A 16,394-nucleotide genomic window follows, 5' to 3' on the forward strand; every position below is an offset into this window, starting at 1 on the left:
AACACTGCAGTTGTTTTAGTATGAAGCCTCATTTTGATCCACTTCCATTTGCCCTGCTGAAGTTTCATTATACTGTTAATACAAACTATTATTGGTTTTGTAAGTAGTTTGGGTCCTGGAAAGACACCACATTTCCATTTCGGGTCTCAAGTTGAACAAGCTCCTGTTTGCCCTGTTGAAGTTGCATTACACTGTTTATACAGACTCAACACCTGTTGGTTTATGTTCTTTATCAGTAGTTTATAAATGAAGACGTTATGGCAATTCATAATGTTTGGGAACCCCTGTGTGGGAAACGTTATGATTGCAAAGAAAATGTGGTGGAGCTTGCCTGTTGCTTGCCCTGTTAAAGTTGCCGCATTACACTGAAAATATGAAGTCAACACCTCAACAGTCCTCCAGCATTTCAGTCAATAGCACAAGTTAATTATCAGGTGGTTTGTTGTGTTCTTTAACAGTAGTTTAGAAATCTTCCTACTAACACCAAGTCACTGCAAGAACGTAACTTTTGCAACATGTGACGTTGTAGCAGCCTAACAAGTGAAATTCCAGAGTGGCATCACTAACACATTATTTAAACGTCGCTATCATATTGTCCCAACATATCCAGCAGTTTTTGGAGATGTTTTAGCAACGTACCATAGAATACCTGTTACAGTCCGACGTTTTTAACAATGTAGCAACGTAACTAATGGTAACATTTTAACTGTAGATATTATGGCAACTTATAATGTATTTTTGTAAAGTTGGGTCCCAGAAAGACACCAGATTTCTCTTTCAGGTCTAGAACTGAAAAAGTTTGGCGAAATTATTTTTGCAATGTTAATGATATATATAAATCTACATATGCGCTGGAAACATTACCAAAGTTTGAAGTGGGAGACTACGGGAAAAAGAAGTCAAAATGAAAAAAGAAAAAAGAAAAGTTTTTACTGCAGTGCAGCGTCACATGTTTATGTTTTGAGTCTGTTTTATTAACACTGATCAGTGATTAGAAAAAGTAAAATACCACTTGATGACTGAGAGTAACAGGAAGATAAAAGCAGGGCACCAAACTTAAAATGCAACTGTCATGTCGGCTGCTTATTGCGGGTTTGATATGCAATTGCAGGTTTGAGGTTTGCAACTAGACTAGTCCTCCTTCCAGTTCTTCAACAACCTTCACCCTCCTCTGATGTCTTCTTCAAGCCTTGTTCTTTTGTCTCACAAGCAGCTTGACTTATAAGACGGGTTATTGCTCCTCCATCCTCCCTGCCTCCCCAAACTTTCTCAACATAACCACTCGGAGATGCCGCGCAGACGCATCCAGGGAAACCTTTTAGTCCGTGAAAAGGAAACAGAAGTGAGCCACATGAATTCGGCGGCACACTTGTAGGTAGATAGGGGAGACATGGAGGAGCGCTGCAGCTCTCTGTACTGCAGAGAATTAAAACGGATTGGGGAGAGCAGAGGAGAATCTGTGGTCCAAGGTGACTTTGTGATCAGGTTCCAGAGCGCAGCCTCAAATCCTCAGCTTCAGGCTGTGTGTGTTAGGCTGTGTGCTGAGAGTGAGTGTGTGTGTGCTTGTACCGTATGCATGTGTGTGATAGCGTATGGGCACTTGTGTTCATGTGCCTAACCACTTGTGTACGTGTTTATCCCAGTCTATGCTGAGAACCTGACGCTTGTTGGATGGAGTCACTCGGTCTGTCAGTCTTTCCCATAATATATTAAAGTGGACACACTGCTTATGTGCACACTAACTCAATAGAGCTGCAGCCTGTTTGGTAGTTGAGGTGAGCTCAGTGTATTCACATTGAAGCAAGTCTGTTCAAGCTTAAGAATGCTGTAAAATGTCCAATAAATTATCAGGATACTCTCCACTTACTTTCCTATATGTAAGATTTTCTAGAAGTTGAGGGGACTATGACCAGACATACCAGAGGTGGGACCAAATTATTGTTTTTCAAGTCCTAAACAAGTCATAATACACTCATTACCAAATGTAATGCTATTTTAACAATAGATCCTCGAATTCTTGCTCTTTGTGCAACTTCAAATGTCAAACAAAGTTGCAAGTTATTGCATCTCTTGTTGCACGTTTTGCATACTGCAACTTGTTTTTTGCTGACTACTGCATAGTTTTTGTATGCAAACACAATTACATTACAATATTACTTTATTAATTAATTGTTTCCCAGCTGGAGCTCATTAGTGTAACTTAAGTTCTTCATGGTTCTCTCCTACATGTGATGGGATGCTGTGGGATTGGTTCAAGTTGATCTGGAGAATTGGGTGTTGACTTGCTGAGAATGAATTAAGGTTAATTGATTGAAGAAAAAGGAAATCAATTGGTTTGTGGCACACATTTTTGAAACATACTTCTTAGTGAAGTGAAGTCATGAGTCAACAGTGTTAAAGTCCAAGTCAAGTTCCAAGTCTTTGATTTTGATAAATCGAGTCTTAAGTCATTAAGTCAAGTCAAGTCATGTTATAGATATATATTTATTTTCAGGCTACAGTGTTATGAACCATGGGGTTATATTTTATGAGAGAAATTATTTTTGCAAAGGAAATCTCTAATATTATAGTTTAGCAGCTGCAAGTAAATCTGCATACGCACTGAAAACATTAGTAAAGTTACAAGTGGGAGACAGCAGAAAATGAAGTCAAAACGCAAAACACGGAAACAAGGCAAATGGTGAAAACAAAAAGCAGACTTCAACGTTTAGGAGTTTTGTGTCTGCCATGATGGAACACCTCCTTCCTCAGCTTGGATGACAACGGGGGAAGGAAGTTAAAGTGAACATAAAAGAGGGGTGGGGTGAGTGGATGAGGTCGGAGGTGAAGTGGCACTGCGGGGTGGGGTGAAGGGGAGTGTGTGGAAGAAAAGGGGTGTGCCCCCCGTGCCCCCTCCCTATGGGCCAGGCAGCTGTTTGTCTGGCCCAGTAGGAGCTTAGTTCAGACCTTGGACCACGCTCCACTACTTCCCAATAGCAGAAATTTCACTGGAGCCACTCACCACATTTGTTTTGGAATAGCTGATTGAGGGATTCAAACGGGGGTCTTTAGACGCGATCGGGCTTGAGATAAAGATTTCCTGTTGGTTTTTCCAGTTGCATAATTGAGGTTTGCCCAACATAGTCATCGCCTGTTGCACTCAGATCTCTTTCTCAAGACTAAACGGAGCTATAGGCATAAAAAAATAACCTGGTCTTTGCAGAGGCAGTGACTGTGTGGGAAAAAAAAGCACATTCAAATTAAGATCTCCATCGGGCTGAGATCCCTTGTAGCCCTATACGAGTTTATATGTATGTTTGTGTGTACAAAAAGAGGCAGCTCCCGAAAAGCGGCGAGTATGTCGCTGTGTAAGTCCCCTTGAAAGTGTCCCTCTTTAAGACCTGTTTAAAAGGGACGCCCCCTCTTTGTGTCCACTGTTCTCCGTGGCGTATGGAGGGGCTTTTGTCCCCCTCTTTCATGTGCTTGCACAATAGCCCGGGCCGTTTGAAACACAACAGTAGATGAACTGCGCTGACAGTGTATTAAACTCTGATGAATTGCCTGTGCGAGGCATAGATCAATGTCCTTCAACCCTTAGCACACAGTGAAGCCCGGGCCTTGTCTTGGTTAAATGGAACAGGTTGCTGGCTCTTTTCAAAAGGGCCTGATTATATTCATGTTTTGTTGAAGCAGAAGCCTTTTTAAAATGTGTAAATCTTTGTGCTTCAAAAGAGTCCTATTTTTTCCCCCTTTTCATTCAGGGGTATTTGGTGCTGTTCATTTTGGGAGCATTTTGCTGCCATAGAACTCCAAAGTGTCTTGACTGAGAAGTTAAAACACTTTCTTACTCTTTAAACTGACTTTTAAAGCTTAAATAACAACCAGCACAGTGGTAGTATATAAGTGAAGGTGTCTCTGTGTCTCTGTCAAATCATCCAATAACTTCACAAACATACTCGAGGTGTGTTGTGGAGGCCAGTGGCCCGTGTCTGACCTTTAAATGACTTCTTCCCTCTGAAGGGGGCTTAGGGCAGCCTGTTTACACAGATCACAGCTTCAGGCCCTTAAGAACAACAGGGACGGACCACTGAGCCTCTATGGCAGCTCCCACAGGGACAGCAGACTCTCAACCACCACCAGCACCACCACTCATGCTAACTGGCAGATTAATCACAGGTGGCAGCAGCCAGCAGTCTAAACCACTTAGAGTCTACTGCAGTCATATAGTCATAGTGCAAACACAAATGGAGTTTAATGCTAGTTTCATTATATCTGAGAGGCAGACATGTCTACAGCTGATATCTCCAAAGCTCTCTCAAAAACAAAACACCACAAAAAAAAAAGCCATAATACACTGACTATCGATAAGTACCTCATACAACCACATCAAATAATCTGAAAGTGAGAAAAAAAAAAGCCAAGAGTTTGAAGCTTTGATTTCAAGTTGTGTGTGCATTCCTCTTTACAGGTGTGGTTTAGCAACAGGCGAGCTCGATGGCGTAAACAGGCCGGGGCCAATCAGCTAGCAGCCTTCAACCACCTGCTTCCCGGAGGATTCCCACCCACAGGGATGCCAACTTTACCCACATACCAGCTACCAGATTCCAGCTACCCCAGCACCACGCTATCGCAGGGTAAGACCAATACTTCTGCATGCATGCAGCCTCACAAAATATTTCTGTCTGAAACATGCTCTGTACTTTGAGTTTAATCTAATCTTAGTAAAGATTACATTAGTCCTATTTATTTGTGGTATGCCATCTATATTTTATGTTCACTTTAATAACATTATGAATTATATATGAAGCATGTGCAGAATATAAGAACCATGCAGCAACTCGTTATGTTTACAATCACATCTTTGTCACAGTCTGACAGAAACAAGACTCCAGTTATTTTCTTGTTCATTAGCACAGGTCACTTCTGAGACATTTTTCTATAGTAAAGAATTTGTACGAAGGACACTTAATGTATGACGTATGACTTACTGATGAGGTTTAATTCTGCAGCTTTTGAGGATTCTAGTTTTAATTTCCATTAGTTCTTGAAATACTTTATACATGGCATACATATGTTTTTGTTTCCAGGATATAGAAATACACGGCACAATTTCTATATTATACGGAGGCAAACTTCAGTACGTGAATCCAGAAAGAAAAAAACAGATAACAACAACAGAGTGAAAGCATGTCATACATATATCTTGAGTCATACTCCAGGATCTTACAGTCACAGAAAATACTGACATCTATTTAGACCCGTGGAAGACAACTTTTCCTCCTGATCACCACTTATTCTACTATAGATACATTCAGATGATACTTTTTCCACCAGTGCATTAATCCATTCTTTCACTTCTGGAACCTTTATTTTCTTTCAGTGTCTTAAAATAACTTGTCAGACTGTTATTAAACCCACAATGAGAAAACAAAATGCACACATGGATATGTTTGGTTTGCCAATGTAAACATAACTTTGAGTTTAAAGGAGAAATATGTTATATATTTACTGTACTAAATCATAAAATGACCGTGGGATATCATCGGAGAGATTAAGAAAACATGCCAAAATGAAATACTGGCTTCTCCAACAACTACAGCACAGCCACCATGTAGTCCTTTGAAATTTACATTACCTGGAAAAAGTGTTTTTGTTTTCCCATTTCAAATAAATGCTGAATGTTCGTCAAATGATTACGTGTGTGTTTATGAGTCATAAGGAATCATCAATAATATTTTAGAAGAGGTTTATAATGGTTAAATTGGAGTTTGGCAGGCTTAGACAAGCAGTCACTGAACTCCACTTTCCAGTTTGAGTGTATATTTTCTGAGCAGTGGGCTTTCAATGTACAGCTGATCAATTTAAAGTATAAGACTCGACATGACTTGTTATTGTCAGAATATAATGTTGCACTCATCTTGCGCTCCTGTTTAGTGTCCCTGCATCCTGCAGGCATCCTGCCTGAGCTAAAGAGTCTATGGAGGAGGGAAACTACCATAGTTCATGTATTGAATAGGCATTCAAACTATTTAATATACTGGTAAACTTTCTAATCTATCTATCTATTCTTATGGCTCCAAACTATTTGGACTGCAGTACTTATTTTGAATGCCGGGGACTTACATATTTCTCCTTTGAATTTCTTGTATCTGGATCAAAAGTGGTTTAACCAAACTACATTTCCATGTAGAGTGTAGTTCTATTTCTATGTTCTATTTAGGTTTTACATATCCAACATAAATTATTGTTGCACAGGGGTTTCATTGGTGTGAAAGTGTCCATGCAGTGTCTTACATTCCATAAACTTTCCCCTAACATCTTTCACCTATGTGTCACATTCTGCCTCAATTTTAGCCCATTTGACACATCTCAGCACAGAATATTTAGTCCTTTTTCCTTGATTCTCTCTTACCCGTGCACTGTTTGTTGTTGTTCTTGGTGTCAGAGGGGAGCACATTGCACAGACCCCAACCCCTGCCTCCATCCTCCATGCACCAGGGAGGTCTGAGCGCTGACAGCAGCTCTGCTTACGGCCTCTCATCCAATCGCCACAGCTTCTCCAGCTACTCCGATACTTTCATGAGCCCCTCAGCATCCAGCAACCACATGAACCCAGTCGGCAATGGGCTCTCCCCACAGGTCAGTCCAAACAAATTGATCTCATTACGTATGCATAATGTTCTCACATATAGGTAGTGTTCACATCCTTCAGTCTACCACCTCCCCTCCTCCTCCTCCTCCTCCTCTCACTCTTCAGCATATGTAATTGTATTTGACTGAAATTAAAATTCAGAAACAGCATGTTCAGCAAAATAACTGCCAGTGTGGGCTTTTATGTTCGCCTTCCAAAGCCCTGGATTTATTTTAGCTACTCTAAATTGCTACATTTGTAAAACAATTGGATTAACATCAACAAATTAAAATTCATCTTGATAGTACCGCAAGTACTCAAGCTGCTCCAAACAGCGGTTTTCCGACTTTCCTGGGACATCTAAATCCCGCGCAGCGCAGTGAGAACACATGCAGATGAAATAATTAGCTAAAGCTTATAAATGTAGACCCATAATCTTCTTCACGTAATTGTCTGCAGCTGGAAGACTCCAGTGCTATGTGTGAATTTCCTCATCATCTCTTTAACTGCATGATTTTCAGGCAGAGTGACAGAGGCAATGTGAGGTTTTGTTACCCTGCTGGCCATTTCATATGCTCTTGTGCCCTCTTGTCACGATGAAAAAGAACATTACTCAGGATATTTAGGATCCTGGGTTTCCTAATTGCCCAGAAAGCCCAGAAATATCTTCTCCTCTGTGCCATCTTAACGTGAGATACCATATGTGTGGGTTTGTTTGCTTCCTTCTTGTGAAAAGCACTGGATTTAACATGTTAACCTCTTTGGACACCTCCATTAATGAGCGTTCAAATGCGACTCTATGGTAAGGGTTGAGCCTTAAGTAGCACAGAATGAAAAATGATTTGTATTGATGCAAATCGTGTGTACGGAGTGAATTATACACAATTACCCATCAATACTGGCCAGTCTTGCCCACCCTCACCAACAAGATGTGGTTAACAGGCAGAAAATAAGATTGAAATGGTGTGTAAAGAGTTGAAAATGAATTTCAATGCTGCATTTGTCCACAATTACCCCGTCGTTCACACGTGTTTTATTGGGAGTTTTTTTTTTTTCTTCAAATATTTCTCAAAGCAGATTGGAAACATTCTTGGTATTACCCTCTTTCTTCAGAGAAGAAAGAATTAAGGATTTTGTGACAAAAAAGAGATTTTCTCTCCTGCTGGAGCGACGGAGGATAACATGGAGGCTCACAGCGTGTTTGATTGTTAATCGTGGCACAGGGGCTTTAACTGCTAATGCTCTCACTGCAAACCTGCAGAAAAACACCAGGAACATGGAGTCGCTTTTTTTTTTTTTTTCATTAATGGCTCTCTCTAATACTGGCATGGGGCGCACTGTCGCTTTCTCTGCCTCTCTTCACAGGCATTCAAGAATGTGTTGGGATATTAAACATTTCCTGTCATAGTGAGGATTAGGACAGGAGCCTTTGGGCAACTGTACAGCATGGATTTTCACTATTCAATTACTCTATCAAGTGGGTTTGATTAAAGTCTTAAAAAATACACCTGGAATCCATTTTGTTTAGTTTTAAAATTATTTATTGAGAACTTAGAATGTGGATTTCATATTTTATTTTTTATTTTTTTATTTTTTTCGAGGGGGAAAAAGCATGTGGTTGGATGTTTTGATGTGTCACACCATGTTTGCACTCTACAGAATTGAAATGTATTGAATGCATGCAGAATGCTGTGTGGCATTCCTATCAGTCTCTCAGCATGGAGATGAATGTTCCCACTGACAGCAGAATCAGAGTTCACTCTGTGGTGCAGCGGCCTGCTGGGCTGGACAGCCCCCACCTCTCTCACTGTCTGCACAAACATGCAGCTATCCACATAAAACTCTCAGCACAGAAAACTCATACAATAATAAACTCAAACCAACAGAGATTTATTTAATCTAAGATTAGTTCTACTCATAGTTAGACTTGGTTTAAAATTAGTATATTCAAAAATCAAGCAGGATTCCCAATCAAATCAAGCAGAGCTCTGTTGCACAATTAAATCATCTAAATTTTAATTTACTGATTTAAACCAAAATTAAATGGTAAATCCATATTCACTGACAAAACATCACATTGTTTCTTTCCTGGCTGAAAAACTAGATTCAGATTAAAATTCAAATTACTTTATTGTCCCTTAAATTCACATAAAATGGAAATTTGTCTTTGGCAGTGGCTGATGGGGTAAAGACACACCTTACACAACAATACAATCAATACATAATTACACATTTGACAAATTACATCGTTTGCTAGCTAATGTTAACCAAAAGGTTAACAAAGTTTTAAGGTATTTGCAAGCTGGCTAAAAAATGTTTTAAATCTAACAAAACTATTATGTTATTTGCCAGCTAATATTTACTAAAATTTATTTTAAAAAACATTATATTGTTTGCTAGCTAATGTTAATTAAAAAGTTAAAACGTTACAGTTTATTTGCTAATGTTCACTAAAATGTTAATAAAATGATACATTGTTTGCAAACTATGCTAAATATGCTAAAAAGTATAAGATTAAAGTTAATACTGGATCACATTTTAAACAGGATTTTAAAGTTTTAACAGAGGTTTAAATTTATTTTTTCTTAATTTTAAACTATAGTTTAAAAAATTTGGTGCAACAAGTTAAGAGATTATTTAGTTGGGTTTAAAAATCAACCCTTGTGGGTGCATGTCCAAGTCAGACCTTGTTTTTGTCTTTGCATTTAAACAAATTTCACCCAAATGGCAAATGAGTTTTGGCTTTGGAAAATTACTGACTTGCATTCGACACCTCACAGTTTATTTTTCATGATATACAGCATGTTTTTACTCTCCTGTTTTCCTTTTCCCTGTAATGGAAAAAGAAACAACACAAAGAGACTCTCTATCGAGATGGAAATGAGAATTTGATATTGTAAGTTACAGACAGCATCTGTTTGCAGGAGATATGCTTGTGCATTGGTATGTGCAAGCTATTTCTTCAAGTGTCTGGCATTGATGGCCTAGCTGTTGCTGTAAAGATTGACAAAAATTCTCTGATTCCCAGTAAATGGGCTGCGGTGGCGAGGTGCCAAGTCTGTAATGGAATCCTGCAGCGTTCAGCAGTCCCGACAGGAGCTCGCGTCCATCCCAATCCCATAACCTATCCCGACAGCACACATTTTCCCATTACAGGCGGTGGAAAAGCCATGCACACTCAAACTGGTTGCTGTCATTGTGGGGATATACAACGTGTTTTGGCTGGTCGAGGGAGGCAGCATATTAGGGGTGGTGAGAGTGAAGCTGTGCATGGCTGGGCAAAAGGTATGAAACCAGAAGTGTGTTTTGTTGTTGGTCTTGTTTCATTTAGTGGCACAGCAGGTGTTGGAAAGGAGGAAAGGCAAGGGCACGGAGGACAGGAATTCCAGTATTTTTCTGTCTTTACCTAAAGATTTAAGCTTATGCTGCTTTTTCCTTCATTTTTAGTATTTCATTTGTTGTCTAGACCTTTCAAATGACCTTCATGATGCTTAAAATTGTGCATATTTTTTACTAGAAAACAAATATTGCTTTCCTTTAACTGCAGTGGTCATGCTTTTACAGTCATCTCTCAGGAATATTGTATATTTTCAAGAAAATCCGGTAATAGGAAGCACTAAAGAGCCTTTCAGACACTTTTCAAATGATTCTTTGAAACGGTGTTGCATTTGTGGGGAGACATTTGGGCTGAATTCCTCATTATTGCATGACAGGGACACCTGCTGGGAGAGGAAAGAAAACAACTGCGCTGACTCGGGGAGCTGAAGCCATGCGAGAGGAGAGGAGCTCAGTGGCAGAGCTCGGGTTTCACCCCTCAGAGAAATGTCTAGAAATAATGACACCAGGTGAAGGAAATGCACTGTTGAATGCTTTGCAGTGATGTTGTATGGTGTTCAGAGCATGATCAAGAACAGTGACAGGGCAAGTAGTTACGGTGGACAGAGATCTTATTGCTATTTTTGATGAAAGAAGTTCCCAAAGTTTTGTGAGGAACTTTTTTTCTGTTTTGCAGTTTTATGAAAGTGTTGTGTGTTTTGGAATGACAAGGATGTGTGTGTGTGTGTGTGTGTATCTGAGGAGGGCCTTTGGGCTGTGTGAGTGGGCCGGGCCTCCACACATACATACACACACACACTCACACACGTACACGGGATCAGAGGCAGAGCGGCTCTCACCCCTGCCTCCCTTTGATCTGTGTCCCCAGGCCTGCCTGCCCGCGCGGCGCTGCACCGTACCACGCACGCTGACACCATGCTCACCAGCGACTCCCCACAACTGTCTGAGAGAGATAAGCCAGGGGAGACTCCAAACTGTGCTGCTGCTCTTCCATTAGCTAGCGCAGACGCTTCTTTTAAAAACGGGATGAATTATTTTTAAGAAGCAAGCTCTGCCGTTGCCAAAAAAAAAAAAAAAAAAAAAAAATGGAGAGGGGAAAATGTACGGAACAATCTGGTGCTCTGGCTTCATTCCGCCTCCCTCCCTGACTTCTAACAAGACATTCTGCACCTGAATACCAATGAGAGGGGGAGATTCATGTAGTCCCCCACATTATTAAAACTTGGGCATTAAGCCTCTCACCGGGCACTGTGTCAGCTGGCAGGCTCCACTGACAACAAATCAAAGGGGATGAGCACATAGCCTGCATTCATAGCTCAGCCACTCGCAGAGCAAGAGGGGGAATACATACTGGTTAATTAGAACTCCCATTAAAACAAATACTGTTTCAATTTGGCAAGTATAAAAAAAGATGTAAGAGGCTTTCAGAAAAAAGAGACCTGCTGTTGGCAGCTGCCAAGAAAATCCAGGGACTGTAAATCATATCCACTGGCTATACTGTTTCTGCACAGATTATTAGTGTTTGCTGTTGTTTTGCAACACTTTTGAACTCTGAGGAAAGATTCTGTGTCTGTGACGCCAGAAATGTACCTTAGCCTGCACACATCGTGGTCCGCCTCGTGCTGCGTTAGCTTTCGTCTTCTGTATGATAGTGTATCCTGGTTTGTTTCTGCAGCTTCCACAGACTTTTATCTGCATGGACTGCAGCTTTTATGAAGTATGACATAACTAATAGGAGTGAGTCTAAACTCAATGGCAGCCAGAGCCAGAGTGCCACTCACAGAGCACATCCAGCCCTGTCTCATTTATCAAAGTGCTATAGTTGCCTAAACCTACCCAAAGTCACAATGTTTTCCAACCTTAACCAAAGCACAGGAGTTTCCAGGTCTTGCACTCTGTATGCCCATGATCCACCCTAACCATGTTCTTCTGAATCCAGCATTTTATATAAATGTCTTATTTCGAAGAAATGTTGTCTGTGAACATAATCCAGGCAAGAATTCCGTTGTCACCACAACTTAATTACAAAAACAATTTGAAATATTACTGAACTATAAGTAAAACCACTTGTATTTAAGTAAAAGTATTCTTCTCAAGAAGTACTCAGAGTAGTAGTTACTTTTTAACTCTACTTGTTTAATGCATTATCAACAGCAAGCATTCAGTCAAAGAGGTTTCTGTTTCTCCAAATCTTCAGTCTAAACTTTTTCATCTATGTCATGGTTTTTATGGACACGCTTATCCTTATTGGCAACAAAAATTGTTTTGGGTTAGAGTTGTAATCAACCAGATAGCCAAAAGTTTAAACTACAATACAATACTAATATAAATGAACACTCAATAACTCTAAAGAGTCGTAGGCACACAAAGTATACATTTTTCTTATTTTAAATTAACAACCTGCACACAGTGCTGGTAAAGAAAAAGTCGGTGAACACCGTCTGGATTTGCCACAAGTCAAATTTTGCACAGGACAAAAAAGACTGAATTGAACTGAGGTCTTGAATGAGCACTTAGGTCATTTATTTATATCTTAAGTACTTTTGATACCATAATTGATGGATATTGTATCATTTTAAATATGTGGTTTTAAAAACGTATCAATTCTTTGATAATTTTGACAACTTTAGTTTGGATATTAATTCAAATTGTAGGTCTACTAGTGGTAAACTAAGTAAATTACATTAAAATTACAAAATCACAGGCTTGAAAAAGTATTCACATAAGTACACTTACCCCTGTAATTTGAATAGTTGCAATTCAACAAATTTTTTTAGAGCCACACCGCTAACATTGCTAAAAATGTGCATCATATTATTATAGCCATGATAAACTATTAAGAAAGCATCCTTGATTCTCTGAGTAGTAATGATTCGAGTAGTTGTAATTTGTTACTTCCACCTGTGCCACTTGCTACCCGTCTGTATACCTGAGACATTTGTTGCTCACTCCATCTTCCAGGTCTCCCGAGCACCCGAGTGAAGCCATTTTCTTTTTCATTCCAAAATATTTTTGGTCGGAGCTTTCGGAGCTATTCATAATCTATTTTTCACCTACCAACCTTCCTTCCCTCCATTTGGCTTTTTGTCATCCCATGATGCCTTGCCAATAGTGCTTTGCTCTCTCTCCCTCTCTCCTCCCCACCTTCCTTCCCTCTCTTGCTCCAACTCTCTCCCCTGGAGAGGCAGCTCTTCTCCCTACGCCCAGATGAAAGGCTATGGCGGACAATAAAAATGCTATTTAAATGCAAGGGTGTTTGTGTGCGGGTGAGAGATATTTCCTGCTGAAAGTGAGCTGCTGCATCCTGATAAATAGTAAATATAAGGGAATGTGATTTACATTTATCTTGCAGAGGCAGCCAATATGAATTTCAGTAAATCCTAGAAGATGGGGATTTAAGGAGGAAAATGACTGAGACTGATTCACATGCTGTGTGTCCCACGCAGTTGAAATGCCTATAAGGTGGAGAGTGGTACTGCCTTTATTAAAGTATAGGCACAGACATCGATCCTATCTAAAATACCTATTACACACAGACGTACACTGTGCCTCACGCTCATCTGCAGAGACTTCCAGCCTCATATACACACAATTTGAAGGTGACTTATGCTGAAATTTAAAAAATAAATAAATGAATGAATTAATTAATACTACTGCTACTAGTACTACTACTAATAATAATAATATTAATATTAATACTACTACTACTACTACAAATAATAATAATAATAATAATAATAATAATAATAATAATAATAATAATAATAACTAGAAGAGGTCACTCAGTAGAGTGCAGATCTCTGCCAAGCAACAGATGGTGAAGCACCTACTGCAATGCAAACACAACTGCCAGTTGCAACCAGCAGAGATTTGCAAAGTTTTGAATAAGGCGTTCAGTATAGTATAGTGCAAGTTTTCTTATCTAGATGTACACAAATTTTAAATAGTGTACAGTACAGCCTCAGTTTTCTTGAGGAGGCATAGAATAGTGTAATGGTATTGTACACAAGCACCCTGTTAACTGTATGAACTAAATAAGGGAACAATAAATGGGACAATAAGTCCAAACCTCTTAAAAAGATTGTTGTTTATTTAGATCATTGTGTTATTTATTTAAGCAGCCAGGCAGATCTGCAAATGCATTCATCTTAAGATGAAATTAAACTTTTCTATGGATGTCAATTTTTGAGCCACGACAAACTCTAAAATGTTGCCTGCAACAGACCAGTTTAACCTGTTTTTAGCCTAGTGGTTGTTGATGACTTGCAGCCTCTACCGGCTGGTTAAGAAGAGTCAGAAGTCAGCAGTCAATATAGATGTTATATGTAGGTTTTAAATAGGTTTTTCAAGATTTTTCAAAAATTGCCCAAAATAAAATATTTAGAAGGTAGAGTGAGGGCTGCCTTAATACTGATGTGTGCAACTAGTGGAAATAATAATGACAATAATAATAATAATAATAATAATAATAATAATAATAATAATAATAGTATGATAGCAGGCTGCAGTGCAGGTGAAGTGTTGGAAATACGCTGGGTGACCCTGTGTCTTCTCCTCAGGGTCAGGGGTCAGGGTGCAGGGGGTTATGGGACGGCTGGGGGAAGACAGAGGCCTGGTCTGCTGTGAACCTGTCCTGCTAGCCGGAGGTCTCGGGATGTTGTCGAGCTGCATGTGGTTCCTTTTAGTTCCAGATGCCACTCTGACAGGTGCATAGCTGTGATTAATACTCTCTCTGACTTCTTCTCTCACCCACACTTTCTCATTCTGTCCCTCCTTCCCCCTGTCTGTCTCCTCCTGCATGTCCCTCACTGGTTTCTTGGTGCCTTGTGCCCATGACCCCTTTGCACAGTTTTCTTAGCCTTTGTATTTTAAAATAAAAGGTTAGAAATATGAGTATCTATTGGCAGCATGCTTCATTGCACGTGTCTCTTCCTCTCTCCTCCTTTCTTCCTCCTGACAATGAGATGAGAATATGGGAGGTGGTCGGGTCCTCAGCTGGTTGTCTCATGCAGCAGCTCTCCCCTCTCAGTCTCCAGCTGAGAGCTATTTCACTATTTATTTACATGTAATTATGGCTATGAGGTGCAGATATTAACACTGTCAAGAACAATTTGACCTGACATTTTTCACTAGACCTGGCCCCTGCTGTTTTTAGCAAACAACCCCCACCCTCCTCCTCCTCTTGCTCTTCTTCCTCCCCCTTTTTCTCCTTCACTCCCTCGATCCGCCTCGCTTTCCTTCTGGAGCTGCTCCCTCTGCCTGCCTCACTGAAAAAAACCACTCTCATGGAATCAGAAAATCTGCCGTTTAATTTAGAAGAGGCGTTGGTGCAAGGTGCGGAGAGTTGGAGTCTGTGTGTGTGTGTGTGTGTGTGTGTGTGTGTGTGTGTGTGTGCGCGCGTGTATGCATGTGTGTATCTGTGTGTGTGTGCGTGCTTTGAAGGGGCCTCTCTTGTTCCCAGTGGCTGAATCCATCCCATAGTTACTCAAGCATATCACTAGCAGAGAATAGAGGATTGCTCCCCACACGTTCTCCAATTGCAGTCCAATAGACGGCATATTAACCTCTGGTTAGTGTGGGGCCAAGTTTATAGCTTATACTGTGGGATGTTTAGCAGGGAGGGGGGACCTTTTCTCCAGCTCGAGCAGCTGTGCTTTCTTCAACATTAAGGCTAGCATGAGTTAAAGTGGGCTGGAGGAGAGGATTTAGTTTAATGAAAATTTGCAAAGAGAGATACAAGGGGTACATGGGTATGGCAAAAGTACACACATTCTTTACTCAAGTAGAAGTACAGATACTTAGTGCGGATAAGGTAAAAAGTAGAGGTGCTCTTTGAAGCCTATTTCTGTGCATTGAAAATTTCGATACAACATACTTGATAATTAATTTAAATGTACTCAAATTATAATATGACATACCAGTATACCAGCTGTTTCTGTGCATCATAAATTAGGATACAGTACACTAAGATGTGATGCAATGCAATATGATACAATACAGTATACTTTCGAATATATTGAAATGTACTCAAAGTATGATATATAATGGCTGATTCTGTGTGTCAGAAATTACAATGTGATGCAATGCAATATGATATGATATGATACAATGTACTTTATTGTCTCGGTAGGGAAGATTGTCTTGGATGCTACACACATATAGCTGCCTTTAACAAAAAAACATCAACAAAAACACAACATACTAAAGCGAATACCGTGTCGAGTCTCTCTCTTATGTCTGTCACATCTTGTGACGTCTTTTACCTTATTTTCAACGTTTGTCACGCATGACATGCATTGACATCCACAATCTGGGTTGAAATCAGGGGGTTTTTTGTAGGAAGGCAGTACACAGTGATGCAAAATAAAAATAATTAACAATTTCCCTAAAATGCATTGAATGAATTGAAGTAGCCAGCCTGATTTGAAAATGTAAGGAGTAGAAAGTA

General features: G+C 39.9%; 1 protein-coding gene across 3 annotated transcripts in view; it reads left to right on the forward strand.

Annotated features, from left to right (window-relative positions):
- Positions 1 to 16,394, forward strand: part of pax7a (paired box 7a) — a 62,250-nt gene that overhangs the window by 34,126 nt on the left and 11,730 nt on the right. For all 3 annotated transcript variants that reach the window (XM_084736635.1, XM_084736652.1, XM_084736644.1), the window contains 2 exons: positions 4,448 to 4,613; positions 6,425 to 6,618. In XM_084736635.1, the coding sequence (XP_084592761.1) occupies positions 4,448 to 4,613; positions 6,425 to 6,618 (360 nt within the window). The remainder of the gene's footprint in view (positions 1 to 4,447; positions 4,614 to 6,424; positions 6,619 to 16,394) is intronic.

This window comes from Lutjanus erythropterus, chromosome 2 (assembly GCF_056507025.1).
Source record: "Lutjanus erythropterus isolate fLutEry1 chromosome 2, fLutEry1.hap2, whole genome shotgun sequence".
NCBI classification, from domain to species: domain Eukaryota; kingdom Metazoa; phylum Chordata; class Actinopteri; order Lutjaniformes; family Lutjanidae; genus Lutjanus; species Lutjanus erythropterus.